The sequence below is a fragment of the Tiliqua scincoides genome, chromosome 5 (genome assembly GCF_035046505.1).
Source record: "Tiliqua scincoides isolate rTilSci1 chromosome 5, rTilSci1.hap2, whole genome shotgun sequence".
NCBI lineage: Eukaryota > Metazoa > Chordata > Lepidosauria > Squamata > Scincidae > Tiliqua > Tiliqua scincoides.
This window is the reverse complement of record NC_089825.1, coordinates 80,525,664-80,545,154: the sequence shown is the minus strand read 5'-3', so window position 1 is coordinate 80,545,154 and position 19,491 is coordinate 80,525,664. Positions and strand designations below refer to the sequence as shown.

Here is a 19,491-nt window from a genome sequence, read left to right as displayed (position 1 = left end):
CAGTTGACTGTGTTCAGGGAGTTTTTACTCTTCCAATTTAGGTGAGGACTGGTACGCAGAACTGGAGAAAGCTTTGTATCACTCCCAACTAGTCTAGGAAACACATATGTGAAGCTGCCATTCTGGAATGGATACCAGAATGTGAAATTGGGCAATCCTTTACAGCAGTGGTTTTCCACCTTTAGGAGCCTATGGACCAGAGACAAAAATTGGAATTGGCATGGACAACATGCAACCAGGGCCTCCAAGCAGAATTTTACCATGTTTCTTTTGGGCCCCTTCTTAAAGGGGAGGGGGTGAAACAGAGATGGAAAGGGCAGCTATGGGGATGGGCAGAACATGGGGCAAAACAGGGCAGAGGTCTACCTGCCCACACAGTGGCAGCAGTTAGATACAGTAATATAGAAAACCAAACACAGGCCCAAGTCTCTAAAAAATTTTAAAATATAGAAAATCATGGCAGAAAAAAATCATATTTAGGCTCACACTAGAATGGAAAGTGTCCTGTGCATACCAAAACATACTTCTGCAGCAGCTCTAGTTCCCCAACTGTGTCCTTGATACACTCCTTCATGGTAAGCAGATCCACAAGCTAAAGAGCTACTGTAGCAGGCCAGTTTCCTCCTGGATTTGACAGTGTATGCATTCCTTGGCCCACCATATATGGCTTGCGGCAGCTACAGCATCCGATGTATACAGCAAGTCTGGGTGAGATTGTACCCCTTTCTCATGGGCCCTGCATGTTACCTCCACCCCTTCACACATAAAATTCAATTAAATTTGTGAAAGTTAGGGATTAGTTATTAGATGTATTATTTATAGTGAAGATTTGTGGGTTGCTACTTTTGTTGCTGGCTGCGGGCAATTCATTCCCTGCCTTCTCTGGTGGTCCATGGGGGAGCATAGTGGAAGGGATCAAAGGCAATCTTTTTTATTCCTGAGACTTTGCAGACCACTTCTCACAGTTCTGCAGACCACCTGTGGTTCCTGGACCACAGGTTGGGAACCAGTGCTTTACAGTTCACTGTATCATTCCCATTTAGTTTAATGGGACTTGTGAATTTGGTTCATCTGCCACTCTAGCTACAATAAAAGAGGGAAATACTTCTGGTTTGTAATCTGTGCAGCAAATGTGTAAGGTAAGTATCTTTCACATTCCAGCTCTGAAACCATACAGCTGTGAGTTTAAGATAGTTTGGCCCATTTGAAAGTTGCAGCACTCCTCATTTTGATAATCAAATGCCAGAAAGTGTGGTCTATGCCCCAAAATAAGGTAGGGGATGGCAGAAATGTTTGTGGGAGTTTTGGCACAGACTCAAAGGGTCCCAATCTTATGCAACTTTCCAGCACTGATGCAGTCACAATACACCCCAGAGGTAAGGTAAAAGGCATTCCCTAACCTTGAGGAAGCATCTGACTGCCCGCCCCCCATGCAGCGCAAGACTGGCTACATCAGTGCTGGAATGTTGGATGAGTTTGGGCCCTTCAAAGGGCAGAAAAAAGGTATTATAAGAAATAAAATTAAGAAAAATAGGGAATTTGCAGATTTAAGGAGGGAAATTCCTTTGAAAGCTGCATGCACAAAAAGTCACATTCAGGTAAGGTAACATTATTGTATTATTTATTTGAGACAGGTTAAGAATAATACAGAGACAAATGAAGCACTGAGTATTGTGGATCCAAGTTAGGAGTTCAGAGACGAGATGTGTTTTGTGCACACAGATACAGCTGCAGGCCAGCCTTTGCAAGAATGGTAGGTCTGGGGTTTTTGTTTTGTTGAGATGTAAAATTATGAGCTGCATAAATACAAGAATTTGAATACAACTAAGTTTCACAGTTTTGAACAGGAGCTTATGTAACCAATTTTAAAATCACCACACCAAACTCTGAATGGCTTATTAAATCACCAGTGGTCCCTCTGACCAGGAATACAATCAGACTACAACAATGACAATACAGAGGGGACAGACAAAATGTATCACAAAATTATACAGTGTGTGAAGACAAACATTAAGGTTTTGGTAACAGAGGCTCAGTGACACACATTCTCTCTGCTTCCTCAAATCTAATGACATCATGGATCAAAATAAAATACATTAAAATTTGGTCAGAAAACACTACAGAAAAGGGGGGAGAAAACTAAAAACACACAAAAGAGCAGGCAAAGACAGTGCAACTGCTTTTATATATTTTAAATACAGCAGGTAATAGCATGGGGAGTTTTGGTTTCTTGTTAGAGAATCCACTTCTAGACTGATAAAAGGCTGCCTTGTACAGAACTTCAGCCCAGTCAGTTCTCAGTTTCTATACATCAACAGCCAAGGCATATATAGTCAAGTAATGCCTGTGCTGGCCTCCTGTAAAGGCAACTCATTCTGCTCCCTTTGGTGATCACATAGTCATATGCTCCGGTAAGACGTAGGAGATGTCATCCCAAGGGTGACGGTAGAGGCCCTGCTTCAATCTCTTCTGGTCCAGGTAATGTCCTGAAATTAAAGGGTTGTTAATGAATACATCCCTCTAGGACTCAACCTACAAGTCACAAAGTGCTCTCTCTCTTTTCCTGTAAAAGGAGTCCAGGGGTAGACATTGAAATTTGCTTCCTTAAGCAATTTCTGCCCAATGCTGCATATTTGTAACAGGGATCAATTGTGTACACCTGTAGGCTGGGCAGAACGGGGCTAAATGTACCAACCCAGTGGTGCAGGAGCTGCTATTCAAGGGGTGAAAACCCTCAACACAACTACTTACTGGTGCAACAACTATTGGGATGGCAACGAAGATTGCCTCCTGCTGTTCTCTTTGTGTGGGTGTCTTCCTATGCCACAACGGTTGCAAGGGTGTTGCAAATTTGAATCAGCCATAAGCCATAGGAGATATTGGGGGGGAATGGGTTACAACCAGGTGACACAGCTAGAGCTGATCTATAGAGAAGACTAGTCAATTTCAGTTTCTAGGGGCTGCTCTACTCGCTGGATATTTTTTGGGTGGGACAATTCAAGGATATCCTTCATGAAAGGGCAAGGTGTATAAAGTTCGCAGAGTCTAGCAATAAAAATTTTGCAGCTAAAGAGCACATGAGCTTGGATGGCATAAGGTTTTTGGCTGAGGAAAATGAGGAATGAGTGCTTTCAAAGAGCCACATGAGCAATGAATTTCTGGGGTCTTTTGGCTTTCCAAGGATGCGATTGAAATGGCAGAACATTTAAACAAAGAACTCTTTGACCATTTCTTTTTCAGTTGTAACACTGCTGCCTTCCTTTATTGGGAGCAATATATATATTTATTAGGATCATGGTTAGATAAAATCATAGGGTCTTTGGGCTGCCAGTTGTCCATTCCTCATCTAGGGGGACACAAGGCAGGGCAACTGACTCATTCAGCAGTGACAGCTGGATCGGAAAAACAGATGAGCCTTCCTGCCTAATGGAGAAAGGTCTTGCACTCAAGACTTACCAATGAAGCCCATACTTCTGCCAAGCACGAAAATGCCATTGAGGGCACCAATGTCAATATATTCATCCGCTTCTTCCCTACAGTAAAAGGAAAACAGATCAAAAATATGCAGACACCTGCCTGCCCCCCACCCCCAAGTAAGAGCTTTTTCCTCTCTATTCAAAAGGCAGGCTCAAGAAACACCACAAACAAGAGTCTCATAAAAGTCCATATCCTATTCCATACATATAATAATAACAGGTATTTATATACCGCCTTTCTTGGTCTTTATTCAAGACTTTATTCAAGGCGGTTTACATAGGCAGGCTTTATTTAAATCCCTTATTAAATAGGGATTTTTACAATTTGAAATAAGGTTCTTTCTTTCAAGAACCACTACATTCAGGTGTTTCATTCCAATCTGGCTTCACATTCTGGCCTCCATCCTCCCACGCTCAGAGCAGATGGAATAGCTCGGCTTCAGCTTGTCAGCTGCATATTGCAGACCTCTGGTTCACATAATACAAGATAAAGAGACAGGCTATTGTCAAATATGACATGCTCTCCTCCCAGACAGAATCTCAATCCGACATCTCTAGACATGACTTCCAGTTCACATATGCGACATCCAGTCACATTCAGAGGGTGTTCCAAGGCCTGGGGACACCTGTGGCCCATTCCATGGACTTTAGAACATGTTCTGGACATAATAATAATAAAACTTTATTTTTATCCCGCCCTTCTCCCTAACGGGACCCAGGGCGGCTAACAACATATTAAAAAAACAATAGATTTTAAAAACATTAATACAAGCAGATAAAAACATTTAAAAACACACTACAGGGCCATAAAAACAGTAGTCAGATTAAAAGAGTAAAAGAGCAGATCACCGAGGAATCAAGCCTGTAAAACTAAAAGATGTATAAAAAAGTTAAGAAGGCCAGAAATCAGAAGGCTTCTTTAAACAACAGTGTTTTCAGGCTTCGCCGAAAGCTCTCAAGAGAGGGAGCCATTCTCAAGTCAAGGGGAAGGGAGTTCCATAATGTTGGTGCCACTACCGAGAAGGCCCTATTTCTTGCAGCTGCCCCCCAGACCTCCTTGGGTGGCTGCACTTGCAAAAAGGCCTGCTCTGATGACCTGAGATGGCGAGCCGGATTGTACGGGAGTAGGTGGTCTCTAAGATATCCTGGCCCAGAGCAGTTTACCATAGGGGTTTAAAGGTCAAAACCTTTAAAGGACATAACTAGAAGTTGCAAGTGTGAACTGGAAGTCACATCTGGGAGCTTTTTAGAGACCTGGGGAGGCCCATGAAGTGGGTCGCAGTCCAGCGTGACCTCCGGAGAACCCAGTGCGTCCATCAGGAAAGCAACTGTGTGCTGGACATCGGCATCCATGGCACTCTGTATCTACGGGGGGGGGGGCCGCCAACAATCCCCTGCAGATACCAAGAGACTGTACTAGAAACTTGCTTAATAGAAGGTGCTCTTAGGTTGCTGAACTCTGTACCCATGTTACATCCTGTGTGTCTCCCATTTTACTATAGAAACAAGACTCACATAGCCCTGCCCATAGCTAAGAAAATGAAAAGATCAACTGAAAAATTGCAGACTGAACTTTGACTATGCACATGTCCTCTATCACCAAATTTCAGCATCTTCTTATTGATTTCCTTGATCGCAATTAGATCCAGACATGCTGGGGACAGTTGTCCCCCTTTGAACAGGAAGCATAACCTAACTTTAAAGATGTCACATAAACCTAGCTGAATAATTGGTGGCTCACCTTGTAAAAGAGCCACAGTTCCTGAGAACATCAACGAAGGCCACACCAATAAATCCATCAACATTCAGAATGAGGTTAGGTTTCTGAAAGTAGGGGGAAAAGAAGTGGAAGCATCAAGTTTCTTCCTCCAGAAGACTGTAGCAATGGGATGGGAACTTGTATTCAGTTGGTCATATTCAGAGAAAATCTACAAGGTTTTTGTTAACCAATGCTTCTAGATAAGGATGTTTATGAGGCAATGTTAAACCCCAAGCCACTGGCTTCGCTAGAGGGGAGGCGGTGCACTAGGTTTTGCAGAGAGCCTCCCTGCAGCGTGCAAGCAGCTCCTCCCCCTTCCCTTGTGAGCCATTCGCCTGCATTCCCCCTGCCCACATGGCTCCAAAGGGGAGGGGGAGAAGCTGCTTGCACGTTGCAGGGAGGCTCTCTGCAAAACCCCCCTCCCCCCCCCTCTAGTGATGCCTCTGCCCCAAGCACCTATTCTGGAACTGGGGAGGGGGGTGAGAAGGAAGAAAAGAGCCTTTAAAGAGATCCCAAGTACTGCATAGCTCCCGGTGGGAAGTACACTGTAGTATTCTGGAGTTTATGTTGTGTAGACCCCAGAGTATCCAAAACAAGTACAGCAAGTCCTCATTCAAATTTGTCAATAAGTTCTTGGAAACTGGAACTTTAAGTGAAACTTATAATGAAACCAATTTTACCATAGGCTGATTTCTGATCACAAAATCACCAACAAACTTCTAAACAAAGACCCAAAACACTTCTAATATTCTAATAGAATTACTAGAATAATTAGAACTAATTCTGCTTCTAACTTCTAATATGCAAATTCGAAGCAGCCCCAGCCAGGAATCAATTTTTTTTCTCATCAGCTTTATAACAAAGCAACTTTAAAGGAGGACTTGCTGTACGCTGCCAAAGGAGGGTCATACCAGGGATAAATGCTGTACATATGGTTATCAGGTTCATTCCTTTGCATGTACAGTTAAAGAGATGTCAGGTAGCAGAACTTGGAAAGGTATCTACACAGAATCCTGGAGAGCCATGGCAGGTCAAAAGAGATGGTACTTTACTGTTTTTGCTAATAAAGTAACTATTAGGCCATTTTTCCAATGAAAATTGCCCTGTGATTATTTATTGGGCCGCTAGAGAAACCACTGGCAGATATTTATGTCCCAAGCCTTTTTTGTGTCCAGACATCTACCGTATTTACACTATACAAGCTTGTAAACAGCCACTCACTTGGTAAAAGCTATGGTACACTGCAAGTAGTCAAGCAGGAAACCTTCTGAAGATGAAATAAATGGTTGCCCCATCCTGTCCAGACCCTTTCAGGCCATATGCAAGCTACAAATAACTATGCATAAGAATGTACAGACAGGTGGGCTAGTAAAAAAACTGGGCTAGTAAATTAAACTGCTGGATCAATAACGTTTGTGGACAAGTTACATAGCTGATCTCTCCCCAAAGCAACAGGGCAGGGGAAAGCCTGACACATTAATATTAGAATGCCAAAAGATAAAACAGAAGCTACCTTAGAAGTAGTAATTTTTTCCACTTCCAGGGCGTAGTCCAGAAGAGGCGTTGCAGGGAAATGCTGCTTCACATAGTCTTTGAGGATTTGAACTCTCATATCTGGGTTATTGATCTACAAAATTACAGCAAAGGAGAACCATCAAATACTTTGAAACAATAAGCAGCCTGAATGGATGAGCCAGTCTCCTGTTTGGAGGCAAAGTAGTTTGCCCTTCTTCCCACCAGACGCTTTCAGCCATTTACCGATTTCACTCGGTGGCCAATGCCCATGATCAGCTTCCCTTCTTTCTTCATCTTGTTCACAAACTCCATTGGGATGATGCCACTGTCAAATGCTTTGCTGAACATCTTTGCTGCCGCATCCAGAGCGCCACCAAACCGATCTCCCTAATAATCAGCAAACAAATGTAGAGCTTAACCATAAGTCCTTTTTTGGCAACAGATGGATGGTTTCATTGGATGGGTTGCTCCTCCCACTCACGTCAGACAGAGCTATGCAAGTGCAGCTGTCTGATGCAACCAATTGGGGAGGAGCTACTCCCCAGTTTGCCATCACCACTCCAAATGGATCTGACAGCGGGGAAGGGGCTGCTTACACAGCGCACTGCAGAGCCTGTCATACTTACTGCCCCCCCCAGCTATGCTTCTGGATTGAGCCAAGTGTCATGATTTGCATGGCGTGGCTGGCTGCAAAAGCTGAAGGTGCTGCAGCTCAGAAGAAAGCCTCCAGAGCCATTCCAGCTCAGTTATTCTTAAATACTTACAATGGTGAGCAGGCCAGAGGTAAGACTAGAGACAAGGTCTTTCCCAGCTCTTGCACAGACAATAGTGTTGTGGGCTCCTGACACAGCTGGCCCGTGATCCGCCGTCACCATCAAGCACATCTCTATGAAGTGGCAGGCGTACTTGGGTAACCTGGTAAATCAAATATTGTATGTGTTTCTCTTAAGTGTGATACCTGATCCTTTTTCAACTCAGAGATGGCTTACAAAAAACACAACAGAACTGTAAGCCAATCACTTATTCAAGCATCATAAAAACTACGCATTAGACATTTTAATAGCTTTGAAACAGGAAGAATTAAAATATTTTGTATAACAGAAGGTCCATGCCTTTTACCAGAGTGGAATTCCAACAGGTCTTGTTAGGACACTAGTTCCAAAAGTTTAAAGGCACCGCCAAAAAGGTTGTACTCTGTCAACATATATCTTACTCTCCAATGCCACCATGGAAACAACCCTGCTATCCACAAGTGCCTTTACCTTCTCTGGAACCACAACAGACCCAGGACACCACCGATTCCCATCTCTTCCTTGAAGACCTCGGTGATAGGCATGCCAGCATAGATCAGCTCCTGGCCTCGCTCATCGCAGATGCTTGTCATAAAGGAAGCTGGTTTCCGGATCAAACCAAGCTCCTAAATAACCAAAGAGAATACAGACTCTGACCTGGTTCTTGCTGTTCTCCCAGATATGGCTAACTTTCTATGTAAAGAGAATGATTTTGCACATGTCAACCATTCACTTGTGTAAGACCCAGGCTGCAGATTGAAGCAGTACAGTTGAGGCACAAGCTGGTCTAGTTCAGAGAGAACTGAGTTTCCAATTTGACTGTCTAAAAGACAGACACACACACTCTATCTAGCCCTACCCCAGCCATTCAGTTCAAATACATTAGCAGAAGGAATGATGCTCTTCATGAAACTCTGAACTTTTAGCCACACAGAGAAGAATTTAGATATTAAAAAAAACACCACATTAATAATTAGCTGATGCAAACTTTCAGTTTACACAGAACTCTGAACAAACGTCTCAGAATATCCAATTACACACACCCCTTGGAATACCTTCCAGTTCTTTAATTAACCAGTCAGAAAAAAGCAAACTTACTCTTGCCCACGAGTAATCCATTGGCACAGTAGGGGGAGGCACTTCCTGGGCCGGCTCAATCACTCCTTTGGAAACCAGATCCTCATACACAGACCTAACAGAAAGGAAAGAAAAGAGATAATGTAGAAGATGGGATATAGCTTTACCTGGTAAACATGTGATGAACCCACGCAGTCTCTCCTAACTCCATCTTAGCTGACATTGAGTAAGCCTGGATTTTGTCATGGAGAGAATGAGGCACAGCTCCCTCCAATGTATGTTTACACATGCAGTTGTAGACACTGTGGCTGCATGTGCAGTGTTGGCATGAGATCCAGCCTACATACAAAAGCATGTATTGGTTTCCTGCACTGTTCTCTGCCAACAGAGAAATCCTCAGTTTGACCACAATAATTCAAGCTCACTACTTTTACAAAGTCTTTTCTTCTCCTCATTGTTCTGAATTTTCCTACAGCCATGCCAATAGTTGCTAAGAGTGGCTGTCTGCAAACTAAGAAGGACCTTTACACAGCTTGATTTTGGATACTGTCTTCCATGGGATCATAAGCACATGGAGATGATGTACAGGCATACCCTGGTATCCATGGGTGTTCCGTTCCTGAATCCCTCATGGTTACGTAAAACTGCAGGTACTGGAGATGCCCCACACCCACCCTTCAAGGGAAGGAGAATTGTGCTCCCCTTGCCTCTGGAGTGTAATCCGAGTCCCACAGAGGCCATGTGCTTCTGCCCACGGCTTCTGCGGGCCTCAGAATGACAAAAAAGCTACTTCTGGTTTTAACGAAAAACTGGAAGTGACGTTTTTAATGCCTCCTAAGGCATATAGAGGCCCGCAGAAGCTTTTTTACTTTAAACAGTCATTCCGAGGCCTGCAGAAGCTGCAGGTGGATGCGCGTGGACTCTGTGGGGCTCAGAATACAGTTGGGAGATAAGTGCAGCTCTCTTCACCCTCGAGGATGGGGGTGGGGCCTTCCCGCATCTGCAGATAGGAGAATCTGAAGATATCGGGGGCCACCCTGCAAATACAGGTCACAGGTGGTGGTAGGATTAATGATCTAAGACAGGGGTGCTCAATAGGTGGATCGCGATCTACCGGTAGACCGGGAAGTGCCGACCCCCCCCTTCAGGTGCCTCTGGGAGGAAACGCCGGGAGTAAGGCCCATTGTACTCAATGGGGCTTACTCCCAGGTAAGTGTGGCCAAAAAAGTGTGAGCACCCCTGATCTAAGAATTAGGCCAGAAACTACATTCTGAATTTATTTTTGAACAACTTTGATCAGGGAGGGATGAAAGGCAGGACTTTGTCATGGTCTCAACACAAGGAAGACTATCGAAATCCAAACTTTCAAGTTTTGAGTACTTCAAGGAAGAAATGTGGGTTAGGAATGTAAACATAGAGAGAGGAAAGCACAGGGCTCAGCTGTTGGGCCAAAGTGTTCAAGGTGCCTTGGCTGAGCATGGCGACTCCTCCCTGCACTTCCCCCCTCACTTTGAGTGGAAAAGGAAAATGCAGGGCTTTGTCATGTTCAGTTAAGATATCCAGGACACCTCCAATGAGTGCAGTCAAAGCTCACTCACCACCCCTTGCCAAAAGGCACCAACCCACTCACTGTGGCAACAAACTGAGGATATCCACCATGGACTCTTTTCTTTTGACCTGTCCCTGTAGCTCAGAATCTGAAGCTGTTAATATTTGCTTTCAAGAGCTCAGGCCACCCTCCTCAGCAAGTCTAAAATAAAATGATAGACAAAAATGCAGCAATGCCTCCCTCATTCCACTTACTGAATCACATCACCCAGCTCATCAAAACTCCTGGGTACATAGACACCCACTTCCTTCAGTGCTTGGTTCTTGGCCACAGCAGTTTCAGATGCCTGATTGGCACATGCTCCAGCATGGCCAAACTGTACCTGTTAAGCAAGATTAGAAGCAGAATGGGGCCTTCAGCAAGATTGGTTTACCATTTGTAAAAATGAAAAAAAACCTGTACTTAAAATCTCATTTCTGCACAAGACTTATGCAAACTTTAAAGAAATTTAATGCAACATTTTGCAAATTGCCTGCATTTCTTATTTACCTGCCTACTGATTCTGCTCCCAAGACTAAGACTTGCAAAAAACTTGTGCCAGGTACTGCAGCTGCATTCACTTTGCACCAACAGCAGAAGAGGCTGTTCTTCAACCTCATTTTCTCACAGAGTACCCAAAGGTCTCCCAATGCTACAGTTTTGCCATTGTCTCACATCTAGGATCTTTTGTCCCTCTTGGTTCTTCATTTTGAGGAATTTCGTCCCAAATTTTAGAAACCAGGATCTAACAACACTCATCGTTAAATCCACAAAAAAACCTCCATGCCCACACCACTCACCTCTGAAGAGAACATCGTAGCACAGGTCCCAATGCACCAACAGACAACAGGCTTACTAATGCGGCCTTCTTTAACCCCCCTGCAGATCTTATACTCCTCTGTTCCTCCAATCTACAAGAGGGAGCCAAATTTTAATACAAAATCTATATGTGCACAATGCTCTCTTAAAAAAAGGAGGCACAGGTTGTACCAAATCCATCCCACTTTCATACAAGCATGGACAAAAGTGCTAACAGGATCACCAAGAGACTTATCAGGGGTTTCAGTTCTATGCAATTTTTTTTTAAAAAAATTGCATATTGTTTTTCCACACAAGACAATAAAAGTCAGAAAATACAAAGAAGAAACATAAGGTCAAACTTTTAAAAACCACCACAGCAGTCCCAGATTTATGAGAGAAAAAAATAAAAGGAATTCTCAACATGGACTCCACCAGCCTGATGTGCTCAGAGTTCCTGTTTCAATGTCAGAGTCTTATTAGCTATACTACAACAATTAAGGGCATTCTTGCAGTCACTTACTCCTGCTCCTAGCAGTTTTAAGAAATGCTCAGGTAACATGAAATCATTAAGATAACCCCAAGCAGAAGATATACATCAACGAAAAATACACTCACTTCTCCTAGCACCACAATCATCTTCACCCCCGGAGTGTCCTGGTAGCGTAAAACATGGTCCATAAAGGTGGAACCAGGGTATCTAGGCAGATGGGAACAAAAGTGTATTATGCATTTGTTTTAGAAAAATGGCAACATTAAAAAAAATTGCACAGGAAAGTAATATTGGATACTGAAGTATAAACCATCCAATTTTTCACCTTGTTGAAGAGATATGGGGCACTACGGCTCAGAAATACAGCACACATGATGTATGCTGAAGGACCCAGGTCCAATCTCTAGAAATTTCAGGTCACAATCTCAGTGATCAATTACTGTCTGAGTCTTTGAACGGCTGTTAGTCAGTACTAGTCCCACACCGGACCAATGATCTGACTTAGAGGATGGAATGCAAGGGAACATAAGTAGTTTTATACCAAAGCTTTGTCTATATTATCAAAATTCTGTAGGACCAGCATTGGTTCTCTATCAGAAGCACTGCCTTTCAATTCATGCATTCTTTCTCCACCCCCTGCCAATGCAGCAGCGACAGAATTGCTACTGCTGCATACTATGGTGGGGACAGTTATAGAGGTGTCCTCCAGATAAAGGAACAATCATTCCCTTACCTGGGGGTAAGCCTCCCCAGCATGGGAGTAATGGTGGTTTCTATTTGGACCTGTGATAGCTAAACAGCCGACTCAGAATTCTGTGTGTGATATGTATGAAAGTCACATGTGACCTCAGGGCACCTAAGTACAAGGCAGTAACAGCAGCTATGACATATTGATTGGTTACATCTGTTCATCTGGCCTCAGAGTGACATTACAGCAGGTCAATTAAGAACTGCTTGACAATACTTGTAGCTCATACATTGTGAACATACTAGTTGACATGCCCAACTAGTCTATAGTCTATAGACCAGTTGTTCTCACACATTTAGCACTGGAACCCACTTTTTAGAATGAGAATATGTCGGGAACCACCGGAAGTGATGTCATGACCGGATGCGACTTCATCAAGCAGGAAAATTTTAACAATCCTGGGCTGCAATCCTACCCACACTGACTCAGGAGTAAGTTCCATTTACTATCATTGTTAAAATAATATACATAGTAGCTTGTTAAAAGTACAGGTCTGTAACATTTTCCCAAATGCAGTCACATACCATGGCAGCATCAAGTCTAATATATTAAAAATAAAATATTGAAATGAATGGGGACCCACCTGAAATTGGCTTGCGACCCACCTGGTGGGTCCTGACCCACAGTTTGAGAAGCATTGCTATAGACTAGTCTAAATCTGTTTCTCAGCCAGTGGTACAGGTACTATCAGTGGTATTTCAGGTGGTGTCTTGTGGTACTCACTGTACCCTCTGGACACTTGTCACTTAGCTGTGAGGCCAGGAATATGACACAGTTGTGGTAGGAGGCTTGGCTCAGTGGACAGAGCTCTGAAACATACTTTTTTACACTCAAAAAAGCCCTCCCGTCCACCCTGAGCATCTTACTAGTGTTGGTTGCACTGCATTTGGCCTCCTGACCTAGAAGTAACTGGCGATGTCATTGCCAGTTACTTCCAGTGGTACTTTGAATAGGTGTACCATGTGTACAGCAAACATTGAGAAACACTGGTCTATATGATTGTGCTCAGGACAGTCCTGGGATCAGTTTTATTTTTCACATTTTCATACTACCAAGGAGCTCAAGATGGTGTACATCACTCCCTCCATTTGTCCTTACAAAAACCCTGTACATGAGGTATGTGAGGCTGAAAGACAGTGACTAAGTCAAGTCACCCAAGAAGCTTCAAGGCTGAGTGGGGATTTGAACATGGATAATCTGTTACGTGAAAATCCCCTTCTGCCTTTTAGTTGTGATTTTCTCTCTATATCTGGTTATGTTACTATGGACTAAAATATCATGCAGGCTAAACTTCTCCCAGCACACAGGCCACAATCAGGTCAAGTCACAAGCTCATGGTTAAACAACCACCACCTCCCCATGGTCACACATTATGGGAGAAGTCTGGCATCTAAATTATTGTTTAAGTGTCTCCTACATTACTGTATTCATTGTATTGTTTTAACTCAATCACTGTTTAAGTATGCAAAAGTGTCTCCTAACCCAGTCACTGTTTAATTATTGTATGCAAACTTGAACTGCCTTCTTGTGTTGCTGATTCATTGTATTGTTTAAGTTTTCCCCCATCTAGGAAGCCAGCCACAGACCCCATTGAATTTTGCTGATAAGGGACATCCTGACCCTTTCAATGTTTTATACACTCCAAGCAACCTGCTGTGTGGTAGTAATCAAGCTACCATCCAGCTCAGCACTGTCTCCGAACCCCTTTTAAGTGAAGGCTTCCTCTCACATGCGCGCTCTCTCTCTCTCCAAGGACCAACACATCTGTGTTGTGTCAGAGGGTGCTCTTCACAGGATTTCTCCATGTGCATTATGTTTACCTTTGTGCTTTTGTATTGAAACTATAAACTTTTATTAAAAGTTCTCTCAGTCTCCTCTTTAAGCAAAAGGGAATTTCTCTGCATTACGCCGTCTTGTTATCCAGCCTACGATCCTAAGGTTCCAATAAGGGCAGTGTAATAATTCCCCTAAACAAAACAGCCCTTTTGGTAACACTTCCATGTCTAAATCCAACTCATGAACCACTTCACATCCTGGCTCACTCTCTAAAGAGAGAAAGAACTGTTGCCTCATTTAACAAAGGGAAACTGCAGAAGGGACACAGGGGTATGCCGAACCAATCCAGTGAACTGTTAACTGAACCACAGAGATTTTGATCCTAGCCTCACAGTTCTACATTTAGAACTGGGTTCAATGGTGGGTTCTAGTCCATAACATATCAGGCTGTACAGCAGAAGTAATTTCCTGTTGAACAACAAAAAGAAATTAACATTTTAGGACCACATGAAGTATGCTTTGACTAATCTCACCTATCCCCACCAATGGCTACCCCTTCAAAGACGCCATCTGTGGTCCTAGAGATGATGTTGTTAAGTTCATTGGACATCCCTCCTGAACGGGAGACATAGGCTACACTGCCAGGGCGGTACAGCTTAGAGGCCAGGATATTATCCAGCATTCCTCCTGTGTTACCAATCTTAAAGCAGCCAGGCTTGATTCCACCTACCTACAAACAAAGATGAGGAAACAAAGTTTTCCATCATTCTCACCATAGCTTGAAATATTTCTTATAAAATGAGAAATTCAACTCAGATTAACACAATAGATTTTTTTTTGTCAGGTAAATCAATACCAGATTAAAATCACAGAGCATATCAGAACAGCAGCCCCAAATACACCATTTCCTTTTTTCCACCTGTTGCAAAGGCCCCTGCATCATGACAGGTGTTTGTGATTAAACATTCTCATAAAAGAATGCATCTGCTCAAGTTAGAGAAAAAAGTTACAATGTACTTATGGACAACTGAAAAAGTTATACAGCATAAACAAAAACGCCTGTACTTATATAATTAAAGATTTTTGTTTTTTAAAACCTGATAGCCAAAGCAATCCATCCAAAAGAAAGGCTTTATCTTCTCTCACCGTTGCAGGCCCAATAATTGTGACTCCTTTCTCATCTGCCATCTTGATCAACCTACGGGTCAATGCCTCTGGGATGCCTTCCGCAATGATGGCCACGGTGCGGATCTGAAGAAAGCAGCATCAACAGTGACTTCCAGAAACTCTCGAGATTTGGGGAGAATCCGAAAAGCTCAGCAATGTGTTTGGGTTCCTGTGAGCAGGGTTAGCTCCAGAATAGGGCCGACTAAAGTTCAAAAAGCAGGGCTGTGTGTATACTGCACTAAAAGTTCTCCCCCCCCAAGCAAACTGTATTTCTGTACAATAATACATAACATTTATATGATTTTCTGGCAGTGCAAAATGCTTTACGTATTATCTTGATGCAGCTCCTGTAATTTTCCTGTAATCCTGTAACAATCCTGTAATTTTAATATCATCTCTATTACAGATGGGAAGCCAAAGCTGAGAAGGGGTGACCAGCCTAAGGCTATCTAGTGCAGTGCTTCCCAAACTCCTACAAGGGAGTTGGAGCACTAAAAGCATTTTTAAAATGGAAAAAGCAGGTTTTGAAAATATCTAATGTCTTACTGAGTCACCTCTTAGGCTTCTGATATTTTAGCAGGCATTGTTCACATGCACCAGTGGTTACCACTGTTTTTCAACTGGCGACTCCCTTGACCTACCGGGCCACTGGCTGTGGCTCCCAATTAGAGTTACAATCCTATATATTGTATAGGAAAGCAGATTTTACACCAGGATTTTGCAGCTCCCCTGACTGGTTTCCGCAGCTCCCCAGGGAGATACAGCTCACAGTTTAAGAACCGCTGACATCTACTGCTGTGAACCAAAAGACCAAAGGTCTTACATACCAGGTTTCCTTATCAGCATTAAAAATCTAGCTGGATTTGTGGGGGAAAGCTAATAAAACTTCTCACATAGGAAGATCTGTTCGCATTTCTGAATTTCACAAAACAGATTTGCTCACCAAGACTTTGCAAGAGATCTTACCCACTCCACATACCTGTGGGTAGTTCATAGTCTCCATGGTGCTGTCATAAGCTGAACGGAGAGATGCAAAGTTGATGAGCACATCTACTTCTGGATGTTTCTTCATAGCATCTGCCATGTTCTTGAAGACAGGGATGAGTATCTCCTTATGGCCCCAGTAGAACTTCTGTTTGTGGTCACCGCTATGAAAAAGAAATCAACACCACAGATGAGTATTCATTTGCCATACGCACAGAGCCCTAGTTCCGTGTTCCCCAACACAGGGTTGGCATCATTACAGTGCACCTGTCCAAGACAATACTTCCATCTGCTGCTGCATCAGAAGTGCTCAAGGGAACTTCTACTCCCAGCAGAACCAAATCCAAAAACCGAGTAAAAACAATGACAATTAAAAGCAGAAAACACACCAATCTCATAGCAAAATTACAAACAACCCACACAATGTGTGTAAACATAACTGTTTTCAAATGGCGTCTGAAAGCATAAAGGGGGCTGCACTAGCCAGACCTCCCACAGAAACATGTTCCATCATCTGAACACCACCTGCAGAGGCAGCCCTGCCCACCGGGTCCATCAGCAACAGAGCCGTGTCTCCTCTGAAGATAAGTTTGTGTAGGCATGTTAACATGGCCTATTCTATGCACAGGAGGGAAAAGGAAGGGCTGCAAAACACTCGCTAGTATTAATGAGAAACTATCAGGGGCCAGTTGGCTAGCAGGCCTATGGGCAGGGTTGGCACATGCATGCAGTAAAGAAATCCGCCAGGGCTAAGCAAGAGGACATGCTGCCAGACCCAAGACATCTGTATACCACTTCTCAGCTTGAAGCCCCCTAAAGCTATTTTGTGTATATTACATACAAATAATTAATTTCTCTCCTTTATTGGGCCCTAGTTGTTTTGGTGGTTACTGACTGCTGTCTCTTGCACAGCTGTGATACACTAAGACAAGAAATTCCTGAACTGTTCCACAACTGTGTGTGTTGTGGGGCACTGTGGTGCACATACAGGGGTGCCACAGGAGGTGCCCAATGGCCCTTCTTACTGGCTGTGCTAGGCACCACCATCTTGGATCATGCAAAATCTTGTGAGATTTGGAAATCGCCATCTTGGATCACACAAGATCTTGCACAATCCAAGATGGTGGTGCTCAACTGAGCCAGGAAGAAGAGGCTGCAGGGGCTCTGTGACTCCAGTTAACTTTGGGAAACACTGAGCAAAAATAATACAAGAGTGGCTTACATGCAGCAGTAGGTATGGGGAGAATGCATGGGTGACAGTTGAGATCTAGAACCAGGGTAAGGGGGATAACCCTGGAGAATCAGAATGAAGAAGGCAACCACAGAGGATCCCCCATTTTGAAGTAATGTAGAGTAAGAGTGGAAAAAAAGTTTGTGTAATCTGCATTAGGATTGTGCTTGTTCCCGCCTAATTATGTTGTCCTACTCCTCAAAACTGGCAGCAGAATTACCCACAGAAAAGTGCAACATGGCAAGTGTGGTTCATTTATGGGAATATATTTACAATCTATTCTTCACAACATTTCAATGATTGCTTACTCCCTTCAACAGCTTCTCCTACACCAAGGCAATACTGACATGCTCTATACTCTCTGCAAGTTAGACCCAATGTTCTCTGGAACCAAAGCCCTTGGTGCTGTCTGCCTGGACTGACCATTTGCTTCACCTCTCCACCATGTCTGCGCTGGGACCTTGCCATACAAGACTTTCTACAAGAGGTTCAGAAACTGAATACAATTCAGTTTACTTCAAATTAAATGTGCATCTTGCAGCCCTCTAGAACAGCCACAAGGAGGACACCATGAACGTACGTGAATGGATACACCATGGCAGCTACTGAAGGCTCATCCCTGGAGCACACGTAGTCGAAGTCCAGCATGCCTTGTACAGCCCGAGTCTGCATTCCCCACACAATTGCTTTCGTGTGTCGGGAGAACAAAGTTGTGGCTTTACCTGCACAGGGAGGGGAAAAAAAAAAAGACAATCCCACCCACCCAGGGTTGGGCATTTAGACAAACATGAATGACTAGAGATGGCAACACACAGCCAGACACACAGATGCAGGAGTCATCCCTGGCCATATCAGCATTACAGGAAGGAGCCGACATACTCAAAACAAAAGAGAAGTACTGGAGACAAAGCAGTCAAAGTTATCCGTTTCTTACATGGAAGATTTCCATCAATTATACCTTAGGAGTGCCAATGACACTGCAATGACAGAGCAATGGTTTGTTAAGTGTGAAATGGGCTGTTTGGCTGCAGAATAGGAGCCCAAGACGCCTATGGGTGTGGGCTCCTCCATTCCAATAATGGACTTCTTGTTGGTAGTGCTTAAGCCATTTCTGCCCAACATTGCACATACACAACAGGAACCAATGAGTACACCTGTGGGTTGGGCAGAAATGGGTTTAATGGTAACATGAACCCATAACACTCAAATCTGTTGGAACAGATGCCTCCTAAGGGAGAGGCAAAACTACCTTGAAGGGACCCCTTGAAAGGAGGTCGGGGAGAGGAGAACAAAATTTTTTTTAACAGAACAAAGCAACTAATTATCCCTCCTATGCTTGTTAAAATCACTTGACTGATTAGATATTGGAGTCAAACAGACCTAATAGACCTCAAATTCAGAGATTTGAGGAAAATGTGAATTTGACAATGCAAAATCAAGTTTAATGCAAAATATACTACAACTATACAGGTATGGAATAAGGAATCTGCAATGATCCTCAATGTAAATTTCCATAGTGTCTCCCAGACTTCCAATCCTGTATGCATGCCCATTTCCTTTCAGCTAAAAAAAATTTCTAGAGATGGGAATATTTTTATTTTCAAGTAATGAATAGTGAGCACTCCCTTATCATAATTTTTACATCAAACACAACATCAGAGTCAAAGAATGTTTACCATGCTGAGGTAATCCAGGCTTTGCCCCAATATATTGGATGTGTAACCTCCCATTTGCAATTCACCTTCATTGGGGTCTAATTGACCCCAAACACCCTTATAGCTAAACTATCTCTCTCTCACACACAGCAAATGATGGGGGGGAACAGCTGACATGCCACAGAACCGTATACCCGTTCACTGTAAGAGAATGCATGGTGTTTGAAGTGCCAGGAATTGGGGGAAAGATTGATATCTAACACTCATAAGAACATAAGAACAGCCCCACTGGATCAGGCCATAGGCCCATCTAGTCCAGCTTCCTGTATCTCACAGCAGCCCCACCAAATGCCCCAGGGAGCACACCTGATAACAAGAGACCTGCATCCTGGTGCCCTCCCTTGCATTTGACATAGAATACAGGGGCTCTAAA

General features: G+C 43.4%; 1 protein-coding gene across 1 annotated transcript in view; it reads right to left on the bottom strand.

The window, feature by feature from the left end:
- Positions 1-2,166: 2,166 nt before the first annotated feature.
- ACLY (ATP citrate lyase) overlaps positions 2,167-19,491 on the bottom strand; it is a 58,249-nt gene continuing 40,924 nt past the window's right edge. Inside the window, exons 15-29 of the mRNA XM_066626847.1 lie at positions 17,984-18,125; positions 16,168-16,336; positions 15,168-15,272; positions 14,555-14,751; positions 11,623-11,704; positions 11,007-11,117; positions 10,422-10,549; positions 8,640-8,733; positions 8,013-8,167; positions 7,515-7,665; positions 6,994-7,137; positions 6,749-6,862; positions 5,218-5,300; positions 3,457-3,533; positions 2,167-2,486 (exon numbers count right to left, since the gene is read on the bottom strand). Coding sequence (XP_066482944.1) covers positions 2,392-2,486; positions 3,457-3,533; positions 5,218-5,300; positions 6,749-6,862; positions 6,994-7,137; positions 7,515-7,665; positions 8,013-8,167; positions 8,640-8,733; positions 10,422-10,549; positions 11,007-11,117; positions 11,623-11,704; positions 14,555-14,751; positions 15,168-15,272; positions 16,168-16,336; positions 17,984-18,125 — 1,847 coding nt within the window. The 3' untranslated portion in view covers positions 2,167-2,391. The remainder of the gene's footprint in view (positions 2,487-3,456; positions 3,534-5,217; positions 5,301-6,748; positions 6,863-6,993; positions 7,138-7,514; positions 7,666-8,012; positions 8,168-8,639; positions 8,734-10,421; positions 10,550-11,006; positions 11,118-11,622; positions 11,705-14,554; positions 14,752-15,167; positions 15,273-16,167; positions 16,337-17,983; positions 18,126-19,491) is intronic.